The sequence below is a fragment of the Bos indicus x Bos taurus genome, chromosome X (genome assembly GCF_003369695.1).
Source record: "Bos indicus x Bos taurus breed Angus x Brahman F1 hybrid chromosome X, Bos_hybrid_MaternalHap_v2.0, whole genome shotgun sequence".
NCBI classification, from domain to species: Eukaryota; Metazoa; Chordata; class Mammalia; order Artiodactyla; family Bovidae; genus Bos; species Bos indicus x Bos taurus.
The window spans coordinates 143,118,767-143,145,464 of record NC_040105.1 but is presented as its reverse complement, the minus strand read 5'-3'; the positions used below and the strand labels follow the sequence as shown (position 1 = coordinate 143,145,464).

The window sequence follows — 26,698 nt, the reverse complement described above, 5'->3', positions numbered from 1 at the left end:
AAAGTGTAAGGCGTATTTTAGGGGGCACAGTGAATGGATCACTCTGGCTAAGCCATTGGGTTTGCATAGGGAAGAGTAGTAGTGGAATTTGAGAAGCTTTGAATGTCTGGACTTTATTGATTAGAATGTTGAATTGCTGTCAAAGGTTTTTGAACAGAATGATAACAAGATGAAATGAAGCAGGAGGAAAGGTTAAATAGGTGGTAATGTGGGAAATGTATTGGAGGTCGATGGATGGCGGCTGGGGGCAGAGGCTGGAATGTGGGCTGCCCTGAGTGTCCAGTTGTGAAGCAGCCAGGCCTAAACCCAGCTTGTGACAGGTTCAGGGACCACTGAGGAAAAGAGGAGACTTGCTGGCTACGTAGGAGAAGAGTCAAATGTAACACTGAGATTTCAGGTTTGGATATTTATAGAAAAATGATGGATGGACGATTTTATAGGGAAGGTGATGAAGTCCATTTTTTGATGAGTATTGAATTTGAAGTATCAGTGGAAGGTTATTGAAATGGAAACAACATCAGGTCATTAGACATTAAGAACTGAATCTAAGGAGAGAGATCAGGGTTGTGGAGCTACATCTGGAAGTCATAGCTGTGTGAGAAGCAAAGCACACTGATAATGGGAGATAACATAGCAAGTGAAGACCAGAGAACCAAGAACTGAATCACAGTGACGTTCACATTTAAGGAATGTGAAGACCAAAAAAAGAAACAACAAAAGGGGGGAGACTGAAGTGTTTGCAGGCCCACAGAAATGAATTTTTTTAAGGTTGTATTAAGAAACATAAAATGCAGCAATTTAAAGTGACAGAGACACACTTTGTACTCTATGAACTGTATTTTTTACATATAAGCAATTTCAAGCTAGCTCTTGTTCATTTAGCTAAAATGATCTATGCCTAGAAGCTTTACCTCCTACCTCTTTTTTTTGCCCACTACTTCTCTGTGAGTCTCTCCTCAGCAGTATAACTAGAGGCATGGATGTAGAGACTGGACTTGTGGACACAGTCAGCGGAAAGAGGGTGGGATGAACTGAGAGAGTAGCATTAAAACGTGTACATGACCATATATAAAACACATAGCTAGTGGGAAGTTGCTGTATACACAGGGAGCTGAACCCGGTGCTCCGTGATGACCTAGAGGGCTAGGATCTGGGGGTAGGAGGGAGGCTCAAGAGAGAGGGTATACACACACACACACACACACACACACACACACACACACACACTTAATGACTGACTCATGTTGTGTGGCAGAAATGAACACAACATTGTAAAGTAATTATCCTCCAATTAAAAAGAAAAAAGTTTCATAACAGTAGGAGCCCGTCTAGCATCAAAAATGCTGGTGGGGGTTGCCATTTCCTTCTCCAGGGCCTCTTCCTGACCCAGGATCAAACCTGGGTCTCCTGCATTACAGGCAGATTCTTCAGCGTCTGCACCACCAGGGAAGCCCCAAATGATTAGCACATAGTATGAAATCAATAAATATTTCTTAAGTGAAAAATATGCAAATGACACCACCCTTATGGCAGAAAGTGAGGAGGAACTAAAAACCCTCTTGATGAAAGTGAAAGTGGAGAGTGAAAAAGTTGGCTTAAAGCTCAACATTCAGAAAACGAAGATCATGGCATCCGGTCCCATCACTTCATGGGGAATAGATGGGGAAACAGTGGAAACAGTGTCAGACTTCATTTTTCTGGGCTCCAAAATCACTGCAGGTGGTGACTACAGCCATGAAATTAAAAGACGATTACTCCTTGGAAGGAAAGTTATGACCAACCTAGACACCATATTAAAAAACAGAGACATTACTTTGTCAACAAAGGTCCATCTAGTCAATGCTATGGTTTGTCCAGTAGTCATTTATGGTGTGATAGTTGGACTATAAAGAAAGCTGAGCGCAGAAGAATTGATGCTTTTGAACTGTGGTGTTGGAGAAGACTCTTGAGAGTCCCTTGGACGGCAAGGAGATCCAACTAGTCCATTCTGAAGGAGATCAGCCCTGGGATTTCTTTGGAAGGAATGATGCTAAAGCTGAAACTCCAGTACTTTCGCCACCTCATGTGAACAGTTGACTCATTGGCAAAGACTCTGATGCTGGGAGGTTTTAGGGGCAGGAGGAGAAGGGGACGACAGAGGATGAGATTGCTGGATTGCATCACTGACTCGATGGACGTGAGTGTGAGTGAACTCCTGGAGTTGGTGATGGACAGAGAGGCCTGGTGTGCCGTGATTCACGGGGTCACAAAGAGTCAGACACGACTGAGTGGCTGAACTGGACTGAAGTGAAAAATAATAAAATAAAGAAAATAATAGTATCCTGGTCACTTCACAATAAACATGAAGGTTCTTTGTAAGTCATTAGGTGCTACATAAATGTCAGGCTTTATCACTGACCAACTGGATAGTAAACTTGGCTTTTACTCCCAGAACTTAGAAGAGTTGATAGTTAGAAACGTGTTTGCTGGATTAACTAATCATAACAGAGAGTCAGACACTTGAATTTTAATCCAAGTTCATTGCTTGACTGTGAAGCCTGGGGTAAATTAATTCATTTTTGGGTTTTAGTTAGACTTAGATGATTTTCATGTAAGATCTCCAGTTTGTGTGGGCTCACAGCAGAAAGATTCCAGGGAGTTCATGGGAGATAAATGGATTAGCACAACTGCAGTTATGTCCTTTTTTCCAAACAGCAGCTTCAGCTTAGTCATAGAAGTGGCCTTAAGCCTGACCCTTTTTGTACTCCAAGGGAAAGTAGTAATATTTCTTATTAGTCAAGAACTATAATCAGTTTCCTATGTAAACACATTTGTTGGAACTCTTTTGTGTTCTACAGTAATAATTTATATGTGCCTTTCATTTAAGGTATACAGATAGAATCATATTCTCCATAGTGCCATTTTATGTTTCAGTTTATATAATACGGCTTCTTCCTCATGCCCTAGCCAATGGAAAATAACTGCCACTGACTTACAGGTTTTATTGAAATGAAAGATACAAACTAGTGTTCATTTAGTGGCTTCTTTAAGTAAGTGAATTTGTTTTTAAGACTGCATTTCTGACTTCTGATTTGAAATAGTTTTAAAGATAAATTAACGTACAATAAAATGCACACATATTAGGTGGACGACTTGATGAATTTTGACAGTTGTCTACACCCTTATAACACATGGTAACCACAAGAAATAATAAAGTAGAACATGTGCATTACTCCAGAAAGTTCCATTGTGCCCATTTCCAGTCTGCCCAGCCCCAATATCTGATATAGATTAGTTTTAACAGTATTTGGTGTCATAAAAATGAAATCATTCAGTATCTACTTTTTGTATCTGCCTCTTTTGGTTGGCAGGAATTTTTTGAGATACATCCATATTGTGGAGTAAATCATAAGTTCTTCTTTATGGCTAAATATTCTATTCTCTTGATATAACATTTTAAAACCCATTCTCCTGTGGATGGATTTTGGATTGCTTCCAGTTTAGGATTGTTATGAATAAGGCTGCTTTAAACATTCTTATATGTGACCTTTTATGGATGTATACTTTAATTTTTCTTGAGTAAATACCCTGGTACTTCCTCGGGAAGTTTTATATGTAACTTTATATGAAATTGTCAGAGTTTTTAAAAGTGGTTGGACCATTTTATATCCCACCAACAATGGATGAGAGTTCCAGATGCTTCACTTCCTCACTAACACTAGCTGTTGCTAATCTTTTCATATTTTTCCATCCTATTAGACATGAAGTAGTATCTCACTGTGTTTTTCATTTGTATTTCATTGCTGGAGCAGCTGTGAAGAGATACCCCACATCCAACGTAAGAGAAACCCAAGTAAGACAGGAGGTGTTGCGAGAGGGCATCAGAGGGCAGACACACTGAAACCATAATCACAGAAAACTAGTCAATATAATCACATGGACCACAGCCTTGTCTAACTCAGTGAAACTAAGCCATGCCATGTGGGGCCAACCAGGACAGGCGGGTCATGGTGGAGAGGTCTGACAGAATGTGGTGCACTGGAGAAGGGAATGGCAAACCACTTCAGTATTCTTGCCTTGAGAACCCCATGAACAGTATGAAAAGGCAAAATGATAGGATACTGAAAGAGGAACTCCCCAGGTTGGTAGGTGCCCAATATGCTACTGGAGATCAGTGGAGAAATAACTCCAGAAAGAATGAAGGGATGGAGCCAAAGCAAAAACAATACCCAGTTGTGGATGTGACTGGTGATAAAAGCAAGGTCCGATGCTGTAAAGAGCAATATTACATAGGAACCTGGAATGTTAGGTCCATGAATGAAGGCAAATTGGAAGTGGTCAAACAGGAGATGGCGAGAGTGAATGTCAACATTCTAGGAATCAGCGAACTAAAATGGACTGGAATGGGTGAATTTAACTCAGATGACCATTATATCTACTACTGTGGGCAGGAATCCCTTAGAAGAAATGGATTAGCCATCATAGTCAACAAAAGAATCCAAAATGCAGTACTTGCAATCTCAAAAGTGACAGTATGAACTCTTTTCATTTCCAAGGCAAACCATTCAATATCACAGTAATCCAAGCCTATGCCCCAACCAGTAATGCTGAAGAAGCTGAAGTTGAACGGTTCTATGAAGACCTACAAGACCTTTTAGAACTAACACCCAAAAAAGATGTGCTTTTCGTTATAGGGGACTGGAATGCAAAAATAGGAAGTCACGAAACACCTGAGGTAACAGGCAAATTTGGCCTTGGAATACAGAATGAAGCAGGGCAAAGGCTAAAAGAATTTTGCCAAGAGAACACACTGGTCATAGCAAACACCCTATTCCAACAACACAAGAGAAGACTCTACACATGGACATCACCAGATGGTCAACACCGAAATCATATTGATTATATTCTCTGCAGCCAAAGATGGAGAAGCTCTATACAGTCAGCAAAAACAAGACCGGGAGCTGACTGTGGCTCAGATCATGAACTCCTTATTGCCAAATTCAGACCTAAATTGAAGAAAGTAGGGAAAACCACTAGACCATTCAGGTATGACCTAAATCAAATCCCTTATGATTATACACTGGAAGTGAGAAATAGATTTAAGGGACTAGATCTGATAGATAGAGTGCCTGATGAACTATGGATGGAGGTTCTTGACATTGTACAGGAGACAGGGATCAAGACTGTCTCCATGGAAAAGAAATGCAAAAAAGCAAAATGGCTGTCTGGGGAGGCCTTACAAATAGCTATGAAAAGAAGAGAAGTGAAAAGCAAAGGAGAAAAGGAAAGATATAAGCATCTGAATGCAGAGTTCCAAAGAATAACAAGAAGAGATAAGAAAGCCTTCCTCAGCAATCAATGCAAAGAAATAGAGGAAAACAACAGATTGGGAAAGACTAGAGATCTCTTCAAGAAAATTAGAGATATCAAGGGGACATTTCATTCAAAGATGGGCTCTATAAAGGACAGAAATGGTATGGACCTAATAGAAGCAGACGATATTAAGAAGAGGTGGCAAGAATACACAGAAGAGCTGTACTAAAAAGATCTTCATGACCAAGATAATCACCATGGTGTGATCACTCACCTACAGCCAGATGTCCTGGAATGTGAAGTCAAGTGGGCCCTAGAAAGCATCACTACGAACAGAGCTAGTGGAGGTGATGGAATTCCAGTTGAGCTATTTCAAATCCTGAAAGATGATGCTGTGAAAGTGCTGCACTCAGTATGCCAGCAAATTTGGAAAACTCAGCAGTGGCCATGGGACTTGAAAAGGTCAGTTTTCATTCCAATCCCAAAGGCAATGCCAAAGAATGCTCAAACTACCACACAATTGCACTCATCTCACACGCTAGTAAAGTAATGCTCAAAATTCTCAAAGCCAGGCTTCAACAATACATGAAGCGTGAACTTCCAGATGTTCAAGCTGATTTTAGCAAAGGCAGAGGAGCCAGTGATCAAATTGGCAACACCTACTGGATCATGGAAAAAGAAAGGGAGTTCCAGAAAAACGTCTATTTCTGCTTTATTGACTATGCCAAAGCCTTTGACTGTGTGGATCACAGTAAACTGTGGAAAATTCTGAAAGAGATGGGAATACCAGACCAGCTGACCTGCCTCTTGAGAAATCTGTTTGCAGGTCAGGAAGCAACAGTTAGAACTGGACATGGAAGAACAGGCTGGTTCCAAATAGGAGAAGGAGTACGTCAAGGCTGTATATTGTCACCCTGCTTATTTAACTTATACGCAGAGTAGATCATGAGAAACCCTGGGCTGGAAGAAGCACAAGCTGGAATCAGGATTGGTGGGAGAAATATCAGTAACCTCAAATATGCAGATGCACCACCCTTATGGCAGAAAGTGAAGAGGAACTCAAAAGCCTCTTAATGAAAGTGAAAGAGGAGAGTGAAAAAGTTGGCTTAAAGCTCAACATTCAGAAAACGAAGATCATGGCATCTGGTCCTGTCACTTCATGGGAAATAGCTGGGGAAACAGTGGAAACAGTGTCAGACTTTATTTTTCTGGGCTCCAAAATCACTGCAGATGGTGACTGCAGCCATGAAATTAAAAGACGGTTACTCCTTGGAAGGAAAGTTATGACCGACCTAGATAGCATATTGAAAAGCAGAGACATTACTTTGCCAACAAAGGTTCGTCTAGTCAAGGCTATGGTTTTTCCTGTGGTCATGTATGGATGTGAGCGTTGGACTGCGAAGAAAGCTGAGCACCGAACTACTGATGCTTTTCAACTGTGGTGTTGGAGAAGACTCTTAAGAGTCCCTTGGACTGCAAGGAGGTCCAACCAGTCCATTCCTTTAGGAGATCAGCCCTGGGATTTCTTTGGAAGGAATGATACTAAAGCTGAAACTCCAATACTTCGGCCACCACATGCAAAGAGTTGACTCATTGGAAAAGACTCTGATGCTGGGAGGGATTGGGGGCAGGAGGAGAAGGGGACGACAGAGGATGAGATGGCTGGATGGCATCACCGACTCGATGGACGTGAGTCTGAGTGAACTCCAGGAGTTGGTGATGGACAGGGAGGCCTAGCGTGCTGTGATTCATGGGGTCGCAAAAAGTTGGACATGACTGAGTGACTGAACTGAACTGAAACAAAGTAAATAGTAGTTTTCTATTGTCAATATTAATTTCATACTTTTAAGAATGTGGTTTCAATTTCAAGTGTTTCAAGCATGTCATTTAGAATATATAGTTACACAACTGTACTCCTGTGCATTTCCTTAAATTTAGTACGTTCTGTTTCTTATTCATTTGAAATAGTTGAAACGATATTTGTGCAGAGCTCACATATCTCTAATTATTGATTGCATTTTTTCTCAATGCAGGAAGTTTTGCTGGAATTGCTAGAACAATGTGTGGATGGCTTATGGAAAGCAGAGCGTTATGAAGTAATTTCTGAAATTTCCAAGTTGATCATTCCAATTCATGAGAAATGTCAAGAGTCTGAAGTAAGTAACTGAAACATTTGCATCATTCACGTATATATTTTATTTTGTTCTTAAATTACTATCCTTAAAAAATTCTGAAAAGTCCTAAAATTCCATTCCTACCTTATATTCATTTTTACAAATGAAATGAAGGATGCAATGTTTAAAATATAAATTAAAATTAACATTATGCCAGTTTTTCTCACAGCAGTTTTATCTATCAGTCTTCCCTCTCCACTCATAGCAGAGAACAATCCATGTTGTCCCTCACACACACAAAAAACAGTTACTCGATTTCCATGTGGTCAGGGGAGAGATATAGGTGTGAATCACTTCTTTTCAATTTGATGGTGAGGCTAAAGTTGCTAACAGATGATAGTTGGGGGATAATAAGTTACTAGGAATTACCCTTTTATGAGGAGCTTTTCCAGTTTTGTCTGCCACATAAATCTTTGATCAAGGAGAATTAGTAAAATAATCATAGTATAGCTATTGCCACCAGCACTCAACAGGACTTTTTATATTCAAGAATCTGAGTCCATAGCATAATTTTCTGTCCCTGCTATGCTGGAAAGGGGTGCTTAGGACTCAAGCCATTTTTAAAAGCAAAGCAGTCTATCCTTAAACATATATAACAAGTAGCCTTTCATTGTTGAAGTGTCCCAGAGTGAAAACATACATTTAATGTCATCTGTGTAGTGTTCTAATCTCCTCTCCAAATTGGCTCTTATCAAACTCACTCTTTCTTCCTGGGTTCTGGGTCTTCCTACTCTTTGCCCTGCTTTTGCTGTATACGGGGACATGCCTAAAAAATCATAGTGCAGCTCAAGTGATTATATTAAAAAGTGAGAGTTAAGTAATTAAATCTATGTTATATGGATGACAAAGGTTAGCCTATGAGACAAGACAAGAATCGGCATTGCTCTTTCTGTCAAAGCATTGCATCCTAAGAACCTTCATAAAAGTGCCAAAGTACCTACTCTCTTACTCTTAAGTTGTAGACCAGGTTATTAGAAACCCAGAGAACATATTGCTACTCAATGGACTAATAGGGAAAAAAGAAAAATATATCTTCCCTACACATTAAAGGAAGCAATATGTTCTATTGGGGAACTACTCCTATTTCCTTGTAAAGAGTCAAGGGTCTGAATAGATTCTGAAGCATCCTGCATGGGATGAAGTAACTTTTCAGTGTTCTTTATGGGATGGGCTGAAAAGTGTCAGCCACAGTAGCCATTAAGGAAGGAAAACTTCCCTCAATTGATTTCAACTGCAGAAAATAGTATGGAAAGAATGTGAAAGAAAGAACATCTGCTTCCCGGCTCCCCTTTTAGCATTGAAATGAAATTCACAACCATACAGTGAACCGTTTTCTAGTTTGCAGTTTAGTGGCATTTAGCGCATTCTTAATATTATGCTCCCACCACCTCTATGTTCAAAACGTTTTTCTCATCCCAGGAAAAGCTCCATCTCCTTCAAGGAATCACTCTTCACCCCCTCCCTCACCCCACTGGTGACCACTAATCTGCTTTCTGTCTGTGGATTTGCCTGTTCTGGATGTGTCATAAAAAAGATGAATATAAGATGTGACCTTTTGTGTCTGGCTTCTTTTACTTAGCATAATATTTAGAGGTTCATTCAAGTCGTAACCTATATCAGAACTTCATTCCTTTTTCATGGCTGAATGATATTCCATGGTATGGCTACGCCAAAATTTGTTTGTATGTTTGGGTTGTTTCCAGATTTTGGCTATTATAAAGAGTGCTGTTGTAAACAGATATGAGTAAGTTTCTGTGTGGGCGTGTTTTTGTTTATCTTGGATAGACACCTAAGAGGGGAATTGCTGAGTCGCAGCGTAATTCTATTAACTTCTGAGGAACCACCAAATTGTTGTCCCTTTTACCTTCCCACCAGCACATCTGGTTGGCACTTGTGTTCTGGGGTTCTTATTAGAACCTAGTGAATGTGCCATCCTAGTGAATGTGAAATGGTGTCACATTGTGGTTTTGCTTTCTGTTTCCTCAATGACTAACGATTTTGAACAGCTTTTCATGTCTTTGTTGGCCGTTTTTATATAGTCTCTGGAGAGATGTCTATCCAAGTCCTTTGCTCACTTTTAAATTGGGTGGTTTTTCATTTTGTTGTTGAACTATGAGAGTTCCTTATATGTTTTGGATAAGAAAACATCAGATATGTGACTTGCAAATATTTTCTCCTGTTCTGTATGGTGTCTTTTCACATTCTAGATAATGTTCTTTGCATAGTATGTTCCCTTTTCTGAGTGTGTAGAAGAATATATTCTTTGTGTCTGTGAACTTGTTATAAAAGCATTCCTCTCTCTGGCTTATACTGTTATTTTTGTGTCTTCATTTTACTTTCCTCTCCTAAAGTGTTTGCATGATCGTTTATTCCCATCTTTCCACCTTAGGGCTCAAGCAAAGCATTTTGCTTCTTTTTCAGTTATAATAATTCAGACATAAGGAAAAAAGTAGTCAATAACACAGTACTTTTAATGTATATACTACCATTGAGATATGAATGACATGAAGCACGGTATATACAGTTACAGTGTTATTTGACCATTTAAAGGTCTACCCTCTCACCTAAAGTTGTTAAGGCACTTTTTCTGTGACCATGGGAGAAGGGAATGCAAATGACCCCACCAAAACCATTTTGAACAGGAAATGGTGTTGCTTTTTTCCCCTTATGCATTTATTGTAGACATTTCATAACTAACCAAAAGATAAAGCTAATTTGCTGATTCTCATATTTTGAGACCTTACTCAAGTTTACAGAACTCTTCATGGAGCTTACCCAAAAATTTTGGAGGTTATGCACACAAAGAAAAGACTTTTAGGCACTTTCTTCAGAGTTGCCTTTTATGGCCAAGTAAGTATTCTTTAGTTCATCAAGTTGTTTTCCTTTTTAAACATTCACCTTTGAGTTATTAGAGTACCATAGCAGCAGTTACTGGCCCTAGGATTCTGTCTAGATAAAGCACCTGTCACAAGAGCAGGTGTGACACTTTCTCAGTGTAATGTTCACTTTGGTCTCCAGATCTAAATCCACTAGGTCAGAGGACAGCATATAAGATTTGAAGTTTCCTTCAGTTTCATTTTCAGTCAGGCTTCTTAAATGTTAATTTAATACGCAGTACTGAAAGTTTTCAAATAAAAGTCAGGTAAGTATGCAAGTGATAAGTATGCAAGTGATAAAACATCTAGTGTAAAAACATTCAGGCCAATGATGTGCTCATATGACTGTGAGTTTGAACGTTCTCATTTATTTCAGCTACAATATATACATGTGCCTTTTAGAACTATTATTTAAAATCTATTTCAACTACATCATTACTGATTACTTAGTAGATGTTCTCTAAATGCTGCATTTGCTCATAATGCTTATAAAGTATTGTGTGTTTAACTTTATAATAGTCTTTTTTCTTGAAGAAGAGGATGGAAAGGAGTACATCTATAAAGAGCCAAAGCTAAACTTTATGGTGAAAAATTTGGTACAGAGAATGTCAAAATAATTCAGGATTCAGACAAGGTAACATGCCCTGCATTTTGAAATCATTATTTATTAGTTCCAAATGTGGCACATTGCTTCTGACTTTTTCCTTTTTTAGCTGGTAGAGGAGAGGCATGGGAAATAGAGTCTTTCCAGATCCCGAAAGAAAGGACAGGGGCTTTGGAATCAGAGAGAAGGATTCAGATCTCCATTCTCTGCCACTTGCTAGCTGTGTAACCATGGGGAATTTACTTTACCTCTCTGTGCCTCATCGTTCTCGTTAGTAAAATGAACTTAATAGTAGTGCCTTCCTCATAGAGTTGTTGTTGGGATTAAATTAGTTAAGGTATGCAAAGTGATTGAGTTCTTGTTGCATAAAAACGCCTTCAATAACAGCATAGAAGCTAGCATGCTCAACCAATGTCAGCCATTATTGTTACTGCTGTTGTGCCTCGTGATTGTCAATTTCATACTGTATGAATAAATCATCTTAGGTGGGACATCCCTAGTGGTCCAGTGGGTAAAAGTCTGCCTGCCAACGCAGGAGACACAGGTGCGATCCCTGGTCCAGGAGGATTCCACGTGCTGTGGGGAAACTAAACCTGTGCACCACAGCCACTGCACTGGCGCTCTAAACCCCACACACCACAACTAGACAGTACTCACTGCTCATTGCAACCTGAGAAACTCCGCAAGCCACAGCAAAGAAGATCAAGTGGAGCCAAAAATAAAAATAAATGAGATTTAAAAAAAAAATCATCTTATGACACACATTTCACTCTTAAGATAGCCTTAGTTCAGTAGCTATATTTGCAGTGATGTAGGTTTAGGAGAGATGCCTTGATCTAAAGATGATCCATCCCACTAGACCCTGCCAAGGCAAGGATGAGAAAGGTTCCAGCAAGAGAGGCTGTTTCTTAGAAATGCATAGTTCCTTATAGACAGAATTGCAGAAGAGCACAATGGGAATGACTGATTGTCCTTAGTCACCATGGGCATGTTCAGGATGAGAGCTGATTTTTACCGTAGGAAAGCCCTTTAACACAGTGTAAGATCTGCAGGCCCCAGAAATACGTACCGAGTGACTGTGATGTGCATGGTGCTCTGCAAAACACTTGATAGCTAACAGGCAGCATTGCCAGAGTGAAAGGCCCTTGGCAATGGTAAAGACACTTCATTTTCCCCCATGAAAATGATCTCTTCACTTTGTAAATTTAGCTGTATCTTATGGAAATGATTTTATCTTGAACATATGCCTTAGACATTTAAAAACAGGTATGCTTGCAGGTCCAAAATTCATTAACATTTGGCAAAACCTCTCTGCTTCTTATCAGTTTCAGTCTTCTTAAGACCACAGAAGTTTTCTCTTTTGTAGCCAGCAAGTTTTAGGCTTGCTAGCACACTTCTGATACTATAAATGGAAAGTTATTAGAAAGCCAGGCTTGCAGAAAAACATGCAGTTTTCTACGTTATGCTGCCTCTGAAAACCTGGCCAACAGGCACTAATGACAAACCACCATCAGGCAGCTGGACTCCTGACCCTCTTTGTAAACACAATATTTTAGTCACTCTTCATAGGCAACAGATAAAAGAAGCAGTTGCTACTTTCAAAATCCTTCTTCTTTCTTAATGTGTGGAATTAAGAATTTTAAACACTCTTTTACTTGCCAAAGAATAAAATCTGCCTAAGGGCACAAACAGTTTAAAGAACAGTGGGCAATATTTTCCAGTATTTTAAATGTACGTTTCCTGGACCCAATAATTTCACATTTAAGATTTTATCTTGTAGATGTACACACATAAAGATGTATGTTTAAGATGTTTATTGCTCTTAAGTTTATATAGCACAAAACTCAAAACAATCTAATGTCCATACGGTTAAGGACGTGGTACTGCCTTCATAAAGGATCTAACTAAACTACTTAAAATATTTATAAGTTTGGATGTAATCCAATCAAAATATATTCTTTTTATATAAATTTATTTATTTTAATTGGAGGATAATTACAGTATTGTGATGGTTTTTGCCATACATCAATATGAATCGGCCATAGATGGAATGATACAAGTGTTAACCATGGTATCTCAAAGGAGAGAGTCTAGAGTCTTATGGAGAAAAAAACCATTTTTTACTTTTCAAGTGTACTTTTTGAATGTTTTACCATATGCTTAGTTCATTTTTATAACGTTAAAATCCGTCTTGATCTCTTTTTATTTTTCTTCTATGCTTTGTGTTATTTAGATAATTAGCTTCAACTATTTCCTAAGTTTCTCTGGAGAAATCTAGATATTTAATGGGAAAAAAAATAAAGAAGTTTTGAATATAGGCTTTTTGGAAAAGTTTTAAAAGCTACTAAGAAAGTTTCTATCTCTTGTCACAGCATTGAATATGGTGTTTGCTGTGGGTTTTTCACAGTGGCCCTTGATAGGATTGTAGTCATTTCTTTCTATTCCTAATTTGTTGAGTGTTTTCATTATGAAAGGGTATTGAATTTTATAATCGAATGTGTTTTCTGTATTGATTTAGATGATTGTGTGTGTGTGTGTGTTTTTTCCTTCATTCTGTTAATGCAGTGTATTCTCCCCTGCACTGGATGAAGGATCCTTAACCACTGCACCACCAGGAAAGTCCCCTATAGTAATAATTTTATAATGTATTAATCTTTTACATCATGGAGAAATAAAAACGAATTGTTACTATTGTTATGTTAATACTAGATTTTATAATTACCCATGTATTTATCTTTACTGAGACCTTCATACAGGTTTGAATTCCTGTCTGATGTTCTTTCATTGTGACCAGCAGGACTCCCTGTGGCATTTCACATGGGGCAGGTCTAGTGGTGACAAGCTCCTTCAGCTTTTCTTTATCTGGGAGTGCCTTAATTTTTCCTCACTTTTGAGGACAGTTTTGCCAGATATCAGTTCTGTTCAGTTCAGCCTCTCAGTCGTGTCCGACTCTTTTGTGACACCATGAACCGCAGCACGCCAGGCCTCCCTGTCCATCACCAACTCCCGGAGTTCACCCAAACCCATGTCCATCGAGTTGGTTATGCCATCCAACCATCTCATCCTCTGTCGTCCCCTTCTCCTCCTGCCCTCAATCTTCCCAGCATCAGGGTCTTTTCCAATGAGTCAGCTCTTTGCATGACGTGGCCAAAGTATTGGAGTTTCAGCTTTAGCATCAGTCCTTCCAATGAACACCCAGGACTGGTCTCCTTTAGGTTGGACTGGTTGGATCTCCTTGCAGTCCAAGGGACTCTCGAGAGTCTTCTCCAACACCACAGTTCAAAAGCATCAATTCTTCGGCGCTCAGCTCTCTTTATAGTCCAACTGTCACATCCATACAAAACTAGTGGAAAAACCATAGCATTGACTGGACGGACCTTTGTTGGCAATGTCTCTGCTTTTTAATATGATGTCTAGGTTGGTCATAACTTTCGTTCTAAGGAGTAAGAGTCTTTTAATTTCATGGCTGCAGTCACCATCTGCAGTGATTTTGGAGCCCCAGAAAAATAAAGTCAGCCACTGTTTCCACTGTTTCCCCATCTATTTGCCAGGAAGTGATGGGACCAAATGCCATGATCTTCGTTTTCTGAATGTTGAGCTTTAAACCAACTTTTTCACTCTCCTCTTTCACTTTCATCAAGAGGCTCTTTAGTTCACTTCCTGCCATAAGGGTGGTGTCATCTGCCTATCTGAGGTTATTGATATTTCTCCTGCCAGTCTTGATTCCAGCTTGTACTTCCTCCAGCCCAGCGTTTCTCATGATGTACTCTGCATATAAGTTAAATAAGCAGGGTGACAATATACAGCCTTGATGTACTCCTTTTCCTATTTGGAACCAGTCTGTTATTCCATGTCCAGTTCTAACTGTTGCTTCCTGACCTGCATACAGATTTCTCAGGAGGTAGGTCAGGTGCTCTGGTATTCCCATCTCTTTAAGAATTTTCCACAGTTTATTGTGATCCACACAGTCAAACGCTTTCGCACAGTCAATAAAGCAGAAAGAGATGTTTTTCTGGAACTCTCTTGCTTTTTCGATGATCCAGCAAATGTTGGCAGCAGTTTGATCTCTGGTTCCTCTGCCTTTTCTAAAACCAGCTTCAACATCTGGAAGTTCACGGTTCCCGTATTGCTGAAGCCTGGCATGGGGAATTTTAAGCATTACTTTAGTAGCGTGTGAGATGAGTGCAATTGTGCTGTAGTTTGAGCATTCTTTGGCACTGCCTTTCTTTGGGATAGGAACGAAAATTGACCTTTTCCAGTCCCGTGGCCACTGCTGAGTTTTCCAAATGTGCTGGCATATTGAGTGCAGCACTTTCACAGCATCATCTTTCAGGATTTGAAATAGCTCAACTGGAATTCCATCACCTCCACTAGCTTTGTCAGATATAGGATTCTTGATTAATAGATTTTTTTTTTTTTTTAGCACTTTGAATATAGCAGCCCACTGCCTTCTGGCCTCCTAAGTTTCTGATGGGAAATCTGACCATCTTATTCAGGATTCCTTGTATGTGACGTGCCATTTGTCTCTTGATTGTTGCAAAATTCTCTCTTTGGCTTTGGCTTTTGACATTTGATTTTAATGTGTCTCACCGTGGGTCTCTTAGAGTTACCCTGCTTGGAGTTTGTTGAGCTTTGTGTCTTTCATCAGATTTGAGAGTTGACCCATTATTTCTTCAGATAGTCTCCCTGCCCCTTTCTCTCACTTTTCTGCTTCAAGTACTCCTGTGGTGTGTATTTTCACCTGCTGGATAATGTTCCACAGGTTCCGTAGCCTCTGTTCGTCTTTAATTTTTTTCCTTTGTGTTCCTCTGATGGATCATTGATCTTATCTTCAAGTAGGCTCACTATTTCTTACACCTGCTGCAGTTTACCTTTAATTCCCTCTGGTGACTTTTCATTTCAGTTATTGTATTGTTCACCTCTGAAAAAAAGGTTTTTTGATTTCCTTTTAGATTTTCTAGCTATTCATTGATATTGACATTTGTTGATAAATAGTTTTCTTGACTTTTTCCACAGTTCTTTGATCATGAATACTGCTGTTTTAATGTCTTTTTCTAGGAGATCTGCTATCACTTTTTTTTCAGTGATAATGTCTATTGGTTTATTTTTCTTTTTTGAGTGGGCCATACTGTCCTATTTCTTTGTATGCCTTGCAATTTTTTTTGGTGTTGAAAACTGGACATTTGTATTTAATATTGTGATCCCTCTGAAAATCAGATTCTCTCCCTGTCGCAGAGTTTCCTGTGTTTTGTTGTTGTTTTTAATTGTTGTAAGCTGTGTCTGTCCCAAGAATCCACCTGAGGTGTAAATTTGGGATCTTCTCAAGTCTTTTCTGAGCCTGTGCCTTCCCCTGAGCATGCGCAGTGACTTTCTAGTCACCCTCATTTATGCAGTTACCTTTGAACAGTCTAGTATTGGATGTCTGGCTCCTAAGAGGGGATGGAGAGGAAAATGAAAGAGAGAGGAAAGGTGCTGGTCTGTTAAATACCCTGAAAGTCACTTTAGGCAGAGGGGGAGGGCATTGCAACAAAGGGAAGAGGTGGTATAAAAATGGCCACAGCCTCTTTGACTGTCCCCCTGTGACCAGAAGCAGCAATCAGCAGTCATAGCACAGATTCACAATATTTGGAAGACAGGGTCATTGTTCATTCTGGCTCCTACAAGCTGCTCTAGGAATATGCACACAGCTATCTGCCGTAGTACTTGAGGGATGAGGTATGGGTGGCTGCCATTGTGCCCAGGGTTAAAATTGAACAAAATCAAATTTAAGGCAATTTTCTGTCCAAGTCTTCCCCTGGAAGTTGCAAGTCTTCAACAGACTCCAGAGTTCCAAAATTGTTCCATCAGATAGGTAATGACGGTGTAAGTATTGTCTCTATAAGAAGATAGACGTCTGGTGCTCTGCCATCTTCTGAGAATCCTCTCTGTAATAGGTATTTTTTGAGGTGGAACTCAGATGTGCAGTTAGCCATTTTAATACATGGGGAGCACATGTACACCCGTGCTGGATTCAAGTCAACGTGTGGCAAAACCAATACAATATTGTAAAGTAATTAGCCTCCAATTAAAATAAATAAATTTATATTAAAAAATAAAAATTAAAAAAGAAGTTGAATGTAACATAAAAGCAAATAAAACTAAATAAACATTTCAAAAAAGCAAATGATAAAGCAATGCTCAGCATGATCTCCAGTTTGTAAATAAATATATATGCATAGAAAAAAAGATTACAAGGAAATATATGAGAATGTGAATGATGGTCATTGCTGAGTGGTAGCATTGCAGTTTTTTCTGTCTACATTTCTGTAATCTCCAAATAGCTTCTGTAACTTCTTAATAATCAGAAGGAAACAATCCTTGAAGAAAGAGCAAAGACCTCTTCCAAGTGTATATTCATCTCGCAGTGTATTCAATGACACTGTTCCACAGTTGATCTCAGAGGCGTTAGTAGCTTACCTGTACCCCATTTTCCCTCCTGTTTAATAAAACACAAAACTTTCTTACTTTCCAGGTAAATGTCAAAGAGCTTGATCCCAAATATGCTCATATCCAAGTCACTTATGTGAAGCCCTACTTTGATGATAAAGAACTCACAGAAAGAAAAACTGAGTTTGAAAGAAACCATAATATCAACAGATTTGTTTTTGAGGCTCCTTATACATTGTCAGGCAAAAAGCAAGGCTGTATAGAGGAACAGTGCAAACGCCGTACAATCTTGACTAGTAAGTAGGACTTGGCGTAACTTCTTTGTTTGACATGATCTTTTTTGATACATACAAGTAGCAGCTGGTCAGCAGGAAAATGTAACTAAAATTTTAATCATTTATTGTCCTTCTGTTCAGTCACTCACTTACACAAACATGGCTATGTTATAAACCATTCCTTTCCCATATGTAATTCATGATTAGTCTGAGTCGTCTCAGAGAGAATTTCTCCTTCAGTCCTGAAGTAATAAGGCAATATTTGGTCTCTAAGGGATTTTTCCAGATTAAATATGGGGAGAATTAAGCACAATAGATTTTTGTTTTAGTTTGGCTATTTGATGTGCTGTCTTAAAAACTCATCTGTCAATCTTAATCTGTAATAGCTTCAAACTCGTTTCCATATGTGAAGAAGAGGATTGCTATAAACTATGAGCAGCAGATTCATTTAAAGCCAATTGATGTTGCCACTGATGAAATAAAAGATAAAACTGCAGAGCTGCAAAAGCTTTGCTCCTCTGCTGATGTGGACATGATTCAGCTCCAACTTAAATTGCAGGGCTGTGTTTCAGTGCAGGTATGTTGGTTGCTAACCATGTATTAAATGTTTCTTGTTGTTCCTCTTGCTTTCATAAGGGCACAGAACAAACACTAATTATAATTGTCTTATACTCTGACTGGGTGCAAAAATCTCTACATTATTTATTAATTTAATAAAGACATTATGTTCAGTTTCTGTAAATTTTTTGTTATGTCAGATAGCTTTAACATAAATCCCTCTGACTATAGCTAAGCCCTATATTTAGATAGCAGAAATTGTTAAGTAACTTGTTAGAGTATAATTTTGGCAGATGATTTGCTTTAATCTTTTTCAAATAAATTTATAGTAAGAATAGTAAATATGTTTCTCAGGTATGGATTTTTGTATATTGTATTCTTTTTAAAAAGAGAAATGAAAAAATTACTTTTTGATTACATCCTAACAACCCTCATTTTTCTCCTTTTGTAATTTAGGTAAATGCAGGTCCGTTAGCATATGCAAGGGCTTTCTTAAATGACAGTCAAGCTAGCAAGTATCCAGCCAAAAAAGTAAATGAGTTGAAAGACATGTTTAGGTAAGTGCTTTGCAGTTTTCAGATCAGACCTCTAGTTTTCTTTTACTCCATTGTCTTCTTAAGTGAAATCAAAATATTCACCAAATAATGTCCTTCTAAAAAAATTATCTGTTCCCTTTTATAACGTTTAAGTTACCTTCTAGTGGTATTTTAGGTAGTCAGGAAATGTGTGATCTCTTTCTTGCTGCAGAACTGTAACAGTATCCTAGTGACCCAAGGCGTTAAATATGACAACGACTTCATTGCTGTGGATATTGTGACACAAACACAAGCCCACATTCATTATGTGATTTCCTCCTTTGCCTGATTGAGCTCATGTCACAGCTTTTCCAGACCATTTAGGCTAGGAAAGGTTGGATAGGTTTGCTTCTATCCTGTATCCTTAGTTCCACTTGGATTCTGCTATTCTAGGGCATACGATAATCTTTTCTGGACTGAGCATCCCTCTAAGCCAATGCATGTCTGAATGGTTGCACAGTAGAAAAATCTGTTTCTTATATAAAAGAACTTAGATTCAGAATAAGAGAGAAAGATGATTTAAACAGACTGAGTAGAAAGATAATTTCCACTCATTTGCTCCTGCCTTATTTCATTTACTTTTCCTATCTCTGTATTATCAGCTGTTTCAGGTTACAGAGTAACCACTACTCATTCCCTTGTAGCTCAGTCGGTAAAGAATCTGCCTGCAGTGCAGGAGACCTGGGTTTGATCCCTGGGTTGGGAAGACCCCCTGGAGAAGGAAATGGCAACCCACTCCAGTATCCTTGCCTGCAAAATCTCATGGACAGAGGAGCCTGGTGGGCTGTAGTCCACAGGGTCGCAAAGAGTCAGGCATGACTGAGCATCTAACACTTCCTTACTTACTTAGTACTCATTCATTCAATGTTTATTAATGCCTGGCATGTACAAAAAGATTCTGCTCTTTGCTATGACAGGGATACAGCACAAATGGTCAGTGAGGTACTTTGTCCCCTAAGATTTGCGTTCTAATTATGGACATGAAACATAAACATATGAAATAATGATAAAAAAAGTTTTTATGATACATTATAATCTCTCTGTCGCCACTCTTACCAGCCCAGGGCAGATACTTCATGCCTATAAGCACCCAGCAGTGTACTGGGTACATAGCCCCAAATAAATTATTTTTCAATAACTGACATTGTCTATAGATGTTAATTAATGCAAGTGCAAGCATAGCTGAGATCATATCAAGTGATTGAGCAGGCAGGCTTCCCAGAGGGTATATATTTCAAGCCAGGTTTGGAAGGAGATAAGAAACCAGAAGACAAAGATAGAAAAGGAAAGATATTTCAGACTTAGGAGATGGCATTAGCAAAAACACAGTGAGAAAATATGGGGTTCTAATCTTCCTTCTAGGCAAGCTGTGGTTAAAGTAAATATTAAATTGTCAGAGAGACTTTTGAGTAATAAGTAACAAAAACTTTATCTTTGATCTTCATCTATAGGAAGTTCATCCAAGCATGCAGCATTGCACTGGAACTAAATGAACGGTTAATTAAAGAGGATCAGATTGAATACCATGAAGGGCTCAAGTCAAATTTCAGAGACATGGTGAAAGAATTGTCTGACATTATTCATGAACAGGCAAGTATTAGGGTGATTGAAAAGGAAAACATGATCTGGGTCCCTAAAGTGTTACTTAGCAAACCTATTAGTTTGAAATAGTATTACCTTGAAATTACTTAGTCTCTTATTTTAAAATCTGTTCTTATATTCTTTACCCATATAAATGATATAATGCAAATCAGATTTGAAACAATCACTGACAATTGCTTTAGCAGGTGTTTCAGATGTTAAACTATTTTGTTCTTTGTGCCACAGTGCCATTAGAAGTGAATAGTTGGGCAAGTGTGAATTAATCTACTGTGAGCATGGCTAAGGTCTCTCAAGAAGGATCCTAGAGAAGTGCCAGATCCCTAAATGAATACCCCTGTCTTAGATGTAGAAAACTGCATACAGTTGTCCTTCCATATTCGCAGCTTCCACATCCTTGGATTCAACCAACTTCAGATCAAAAATATTTGAAGAAAAATTTCCAGAAAGTTCCAAAAAAGCAAAACTTTAGTTTCCTGTATGTAGGCAGCTATTTACATAGCATTTACATTGTATTAACTATTATAAATAATCTGGAGATGATTTTAAAGTACAGGGGAGGATATGCATGAGTTATATGAAAATACTGTGTGATTTTATATAAGGGACTTGAGCATCCTCAGTTTAATAACCATGGGAGAAGGGGGGCAGTGGTCCTGGAACTAATCCTCTGAGGATACCGAGTGACAACTGTACTATCGTTTAGGTGAGATCCTGAGTGAGTTCCAAAATTCAAGAATTGTCTTAATACCCATATAGCCTGCAAAACTCTTTTTATAATACCTAGCATTGTAATATTTGCCTGTTAATGTCAATTATAGCTAACTTAGTAAAACACAATCTGAAACATATAGAGGCAAAGATCTGCTCACCACTGACAGCCAAATTCTGTCATAATTAAGCAGTTAAGACTTTTATACATCTACTTGCCTTAAAACCAGAGTACTCCTGAATTGTCCTTGTAAACGTCATTCCTATATTAGGCTCCTGAAATCTGTGTTTGCAACCACTCTATACATGGATTGTCACTGAACTATTTTAACGTCTTCACCACAGATGTAAAAGTCATGGCCTGATGGTCTGGTTCTCAGTGCCTGAGCCCTATTGAGCTTACATAATGTCTCTTTGCTTTCCTTAAGAAGGAAAACAGCCAATAAGATCAATATTTGCTTCAGAAACTCTTCAGACTCTCAATTTTTTATGAAATTCAGACCCCTTAAAAGAAACAAGGATAACTACAGCCCTTTAGAGAACACATTCTTATTGCTGGTTCCAGAAAGGAGAACCTCCTCTGTCCTGGTATGAGCATTTCACTGCTTGCCTGAAGACACTCCCCTGGGTGAGACCATCACATGGAGGGTGTCCTTACAAATAGACTGACCATGGTTAGTGCCAAAGCACTGCAGTGTAATGGTGGGGAGGGGCAGAAGAGAGATTTCAAGGAAAACAGGAGCTAGTTGACTATCTCTGCTATAGGAGCTACTTGACTGTCTCTCCTCTAGCTAGAAGAGCTAGCTATCTCTTATGGTATCTTGTATGCTTTCTCTTAGAAAGGACTTTGGGAAATTTGTTATAATTAGTCCAGAGTTGCACTGCGTGACCAGGAGTCCAATTTTCTAACCATGGTCATCTTCTCAGTATGGAGAAGCCAGGCAGCTAGACTTTCATCATCCATCTTGCAGTGAGATGAGTCATCCCAGTCTCCTGCTCTCCTATTCTCATGGCAGGGAATCTCGCCGGCCTGAGGAGTCTGGACTCAGTGATCTGTTTCCTCTTTCTGTCATCTTGACTTCTGTTAGCCCACTTAGGAGTGAGTGTAAACCATCCCAAGGCATACCTTTGCTGCTCAGTTTTCCGAGGTCCTTTTTTGTCTCCTTCCTAAAGCAGGCTGGTGATCAGGACTAGGCAGGCAGGGAATCATTCCACTTCCTTTATTGTCTGTATCTCAGGTTCAGCCCCTGAGTACGGTGGGGATATGCCTCTCTTCACCTTCACTGTTCTGGGGTATGTTGAAGTGTTAGTCACTCAGTCATGTCCAACTCTTTGTGACCCCATGGACTGTAGCTCCCCAGGCTCTTTTGTCTGTGGAATTCTCCAGGCAAGAATGGAGTGGGTTGCTATTTCCTTCTCCAGGGGATCTTCTGAACCCAGGGATCAAACTCGGGTCTCCTGCATTGTAGGTGAATTCTTTACCATCTGAGCCATCTGGGGAATACTTTAATCAAATAGACTACATAATTTGTTCCTAGAAACTGTCCAGTTTACGGGGTTCTGTTCTCCATTGTCTATAGGGAAAAACAGCAAAACTCCTCCTTTACAAAAATATAAAACAATTATAGCATTTTAAGCCAATATATATTACAGTTATAGGGGCTTCCCTGGTGGCTCAGATGGTAAAGCATCTGCCTGCAGTGTGGGAGACCTGGGATCGATCCCAGGGTCAGGAAGATCCCCTGGAGAAAGAAATGGCAATGCACTCCAGTACTCTTGCCTGGAAAATTCCATGCATAGAGGAGCCTGGTAGCCTATAGTCCATGGGATTGCAAACATTTGGACACGACTGAGCAACTTCACTGGTATATTACAGTTAAAGGATTTGCATGCAACTGTATGACCTAGCCTTGAACTCTAAATTATTCAAATTGAAAGCAAATTATTCAATTTACTGCTAGTATGATGATCAAGATATTTAGAGCAGTCATCCTATACAGTTCTTTTTTCCTTGCTAAAAATCAAAATTGAACTGATGTCGTTGTTCAGTTACTCGGTCATGTCTGACTCTGCAACCCCATGCACTGCAACACACCAGGCTTCCCTGTCCTTCAACACCTCCCGGAGTTTGCTCAAACTCTCATCCATTGATTTGGTGATTACATCCAATCATCTCATCCTCTGTTGTCCCTTTCTCCTCCTGCCTTCAATCTTTCCCAGCATCAGTATTTTCCCGTTACTCAGCTCTTCACATCAAGTGGCCAAAGTATTGGAACTTCAGCTTCAGAATCAGTCTTTCCAATGAATATTCAGGGGTGATTTCCCTTATGATTGGTTTGATCTGCTTGCAGTCCAAGGGACTCTCAAGAGTCTTCTCCAACACCACAGTTTGAAAGAATTCATTCTTCGGCATTCAGCCTTCTTTATGGTCCAACTCTCACATCCATACATGACTACTGGAAAAACCATAGCTTTGACTAGATGGACCTTTGTTGGCAAAGTAATGTCTCTGCTTTTTATTCAGAGTCAGCCAAGTCAGTTTAAAAGATTTTGGCTTTATTCAGTGATTCATGAGTCTGGCAGCATCCCATCTGTCAGAGAGAAAGGAGCTCTGAAGAGCTGTAGAAAATGGAAGCCTTTTACAGGTAGAAGGAGTCTGGTCAAGGAAGTTATTCTAAAAGAGACCTGATTGTTTCAAGCAAGGTCACCTTCCTCTGGGGCACAGCAAGGGTCTGTCCAGTGAAGTACCTCACTAGTGCTGACCAGGAAATTTCAAACTTGAAAGTAATGCATGTACTTTTTTGACTAGTTCAGATTACCTGCCTGGAAAAGACTGAAACTGCAGTTAGGTTGATAGTAATTCTCAGGTGATGTGGGTTTAGCACAAGTGACTCCATTTTGGGCATCTTGCCTCTGTCTCTCTCTCTCTCTTTTTTTTTTTTAATTTATTTGGCTGCACCATGTCTTAGCTGCGGCATGTGGGATCCAGCTCCCCGAGCAGAGACTGAACCCAGGCCCCCTGCACTGGGAGCGTGGAGTCCCATCCTCTGGACCACCAGGGAAGTCCCTTGTCTCTTTAACACCCTGAAATTTGGGTTTTATGAATCTGCTGTCATATTTTCCACCTGTCTTTCTCATTTAATTTCTATAAACCATGGCTATTATGTTCAGTTCTAGAGACCAAATTTTAGACCCTTGATATTATATATTCTCCTGTAGTTTAAATTCTTCTATATTCTATATTGATAGGTAACCAAGAAAAGTCTTACTTTCTATTGGTTTATATTTATGAAATCTGTATTGTCATGATGTATCCTATTTAGGTGTACCTTGGTTTGGGCAAATGTTGACTTTTTAGTGAATTTTTGTAAATCAGTATTTCCAATATTTCCATATAAAAGAGAGCTTTTTTTTTTTTTTTTAGTCAGACGCTTTGAGATATATTATTTCCCAAAGGCAAATATAATACAAAAGAAGATAAAATATAGCTGTGTACTGAAATGTGAGTTATCTGTTTAGCTCCATAAATGATGACTTGACAAAAAGATATGGCCTGGCTATTCCTTGGCCCTTTTCAGTGTTATCTGTTACACTATACCAAAATATGAAGTTCTTTCTAAGAGAAAATTTTTCTATTATGGATTTTATATAAGACATGATTTGCAGCAGCACAAATGATATGACCCATTTCTGCCACCAGAAGCCAATTTGCAGGCTTAATACTAAAGTTTCAAAGCTAACTTGAGAACCTAGTATTGAAAGCTTGAAGCCTAAGTTGGGACTGTACAGTAAAGAGGTTAGATGTGATGTGTATGCTGTTCTTTCATCTAGTCTGGGCATGAGATATCACTTGATTTTGATCACACAAAATGGATAATTTTTAAAACATATATACTAATATGATTATATGTATATATTTATAAAGTTCTTCATTTCCAAGAAAAATCTTTTGCATCAATTAGTTTACATAATTATGGTATACATTTGAAAATTTGACTTATTTTCTCTTCACTTAAAATTATTTCCCAAGTCTCCTGGGAAAGGGCATGGGTTTCAGGATGTTTGAAAAGCCCCCCAGTGAACTTGAGAACCACTCTTAGAAGATGATCTATAAACTCATATCAAGAAGTTCATTGTTTAGGCTCTTGTTATGACCATCTGGTAAAAAAATTTTTAAAGACTGTGTTACCTCTCAATTTCTGTTGAATTTTACATTTACAACCTTTGGTTTTTCTTAATGAGTAACCAGATCTTTTCTGCTTTTTTGATACGCTGCCTTTGTAATACAGCTTTGAAGATTTGAGTCGGTAATGTTTTTCTTTGCTCTTTCTGCTTTATATTGTTTTAAATAGCTAAGTGTCAGTGATAAATTGGAATATGCCTGTGATTTCGTATACACATACCTTTTTTGGCCATGGCTATTTTGCTTTGTGATAAACATGCCATTTCTTTCGTTTTAGATAATACAAGAAGACCCAATGCATTCTCCCTGGATGAGCAACACATTACATGTATTTTGTGCAATTAGTGGTACGTCGAGTGACCGAAGTTATGGTTCCCCAAGATACACTGCTGAAATATGAGGACATGTGTCAAGGGACAACAAGACTGAACTTTCTCAGTAATATTCGGAGCTGTGCAAATGTTAAAAATTTAAGGATTTGTTATACAGAGTGTTTCCTCCTGACACCAAAACTTTCATGCTTTCATACAGGGTGCTTACATATTTGTAAATATTTAAGCAACTTGAAAGTGCCTGGAAAACTGCACCACTGTGCTTAGTTTGTACTTTTTAAGGTAAATCTATATACTGAGAAGTAGAGTTCAAAAACTTTAATTCGATTTGCTTAATTGTTACTTAAAATATTAATGGTACTGTGTAAAATTGTATAATGGAACACAATAAAAGGTAAAACTTCTTCGTAATTAGAAGTGAAGGAGATAATACTTTGAACTTGACAGGAAGCTAAATTCATTATCATACTAACCCTTGGAGAATAAATTGATAAAATTTTCACAAAACATGGATACTTCCAACTGAGGAGATAATTTGAAACCTTGCCTTCCAGTGGTCTAGACTGGGCTAAAGGAAACAGAAGCATTATGTGAAAAGGAAAATTTCACAAAGAAAGGATATACATAGAAATACCAGGCTTACCAGTCCTTCAAGTTTTGATCCAGTGATGCTAGGTATTCCAGTCAGTGGTCTCTCTACATACGAGGCAAGGGATTCCTTTGTGGCCTGTGTTTGCCTAGCAAGCAGCCTTTGTTGCCTAAGCTTCATCAGCTGAGGCTGTCCATAAAGCTAAACAAACATCTCTGAGATTTGCAGTTACTTGAAAATTTTAGCAGCAGAATCTGAGGGCAGGGATTTTTTAATGATGATTTTCTTCAGTTTACAAGGTTAATAAGGATTTTGATAGAACTTGATGATCACAGCATTTCTTTGGTCAGTATACATAACCACCACATATTTAGCAGCTGCTGGCTAAGGATTACATTTCTAACCATGAAAAAACCTCAGATTAACTAAATAATTCAGGAGAAACCAAGATGTGAAGGACATTTTTATCTTGAACTATCCATAAAATTTTGGCTGCCTTTCATG

At 38.8% G+C, this 26,698-nt stretch overlaps 1 protein-coding gene across 1 annotated transcript in view; it reads left to right on the top strand.

The window, feature by feature from the left end:
- LOC113887663 (dedicator of cytokinesis protein 11-like) overlaps positions 1 to 26,030 on the top strand; it is an 82,058-nt gene extending 56,028 nt beyond the window's left edge. The window contains exons 3-8 of the mRNA XM_027534832.1: positions 7,326 to 7,448; positions 17,458 to 17,668; positions 18,034 to 18,224; positions 18,662 to 18,762; positions 20,232 to 20,370; positions 25,551 to 26,030. Coding sequence (XP_027390633.1) covers positions 7,326 to 7,448; positions 17,458 to 17,668; positions 18,034 to 18,224; positions 18,662 to 18,762; positions 20,232 to 20,370; positions 25,551 to 25,673 — 888 coding nt within the window. The 3' untranslated portion in view covers positions 25,674 to 26,030. The remainder of the gene's footprint in view (positions 1 to 7,325; positions 7,449 to 17,457; positions 17,669 to 18,033; positions 18,225 to 18,661; positions 18,763 to 20,231; positions 20,371 to 25,550) is intronic.
- The last annotated feature ends 668 nt before the right edge of the window (positions 26,031 to 26,698 follow it).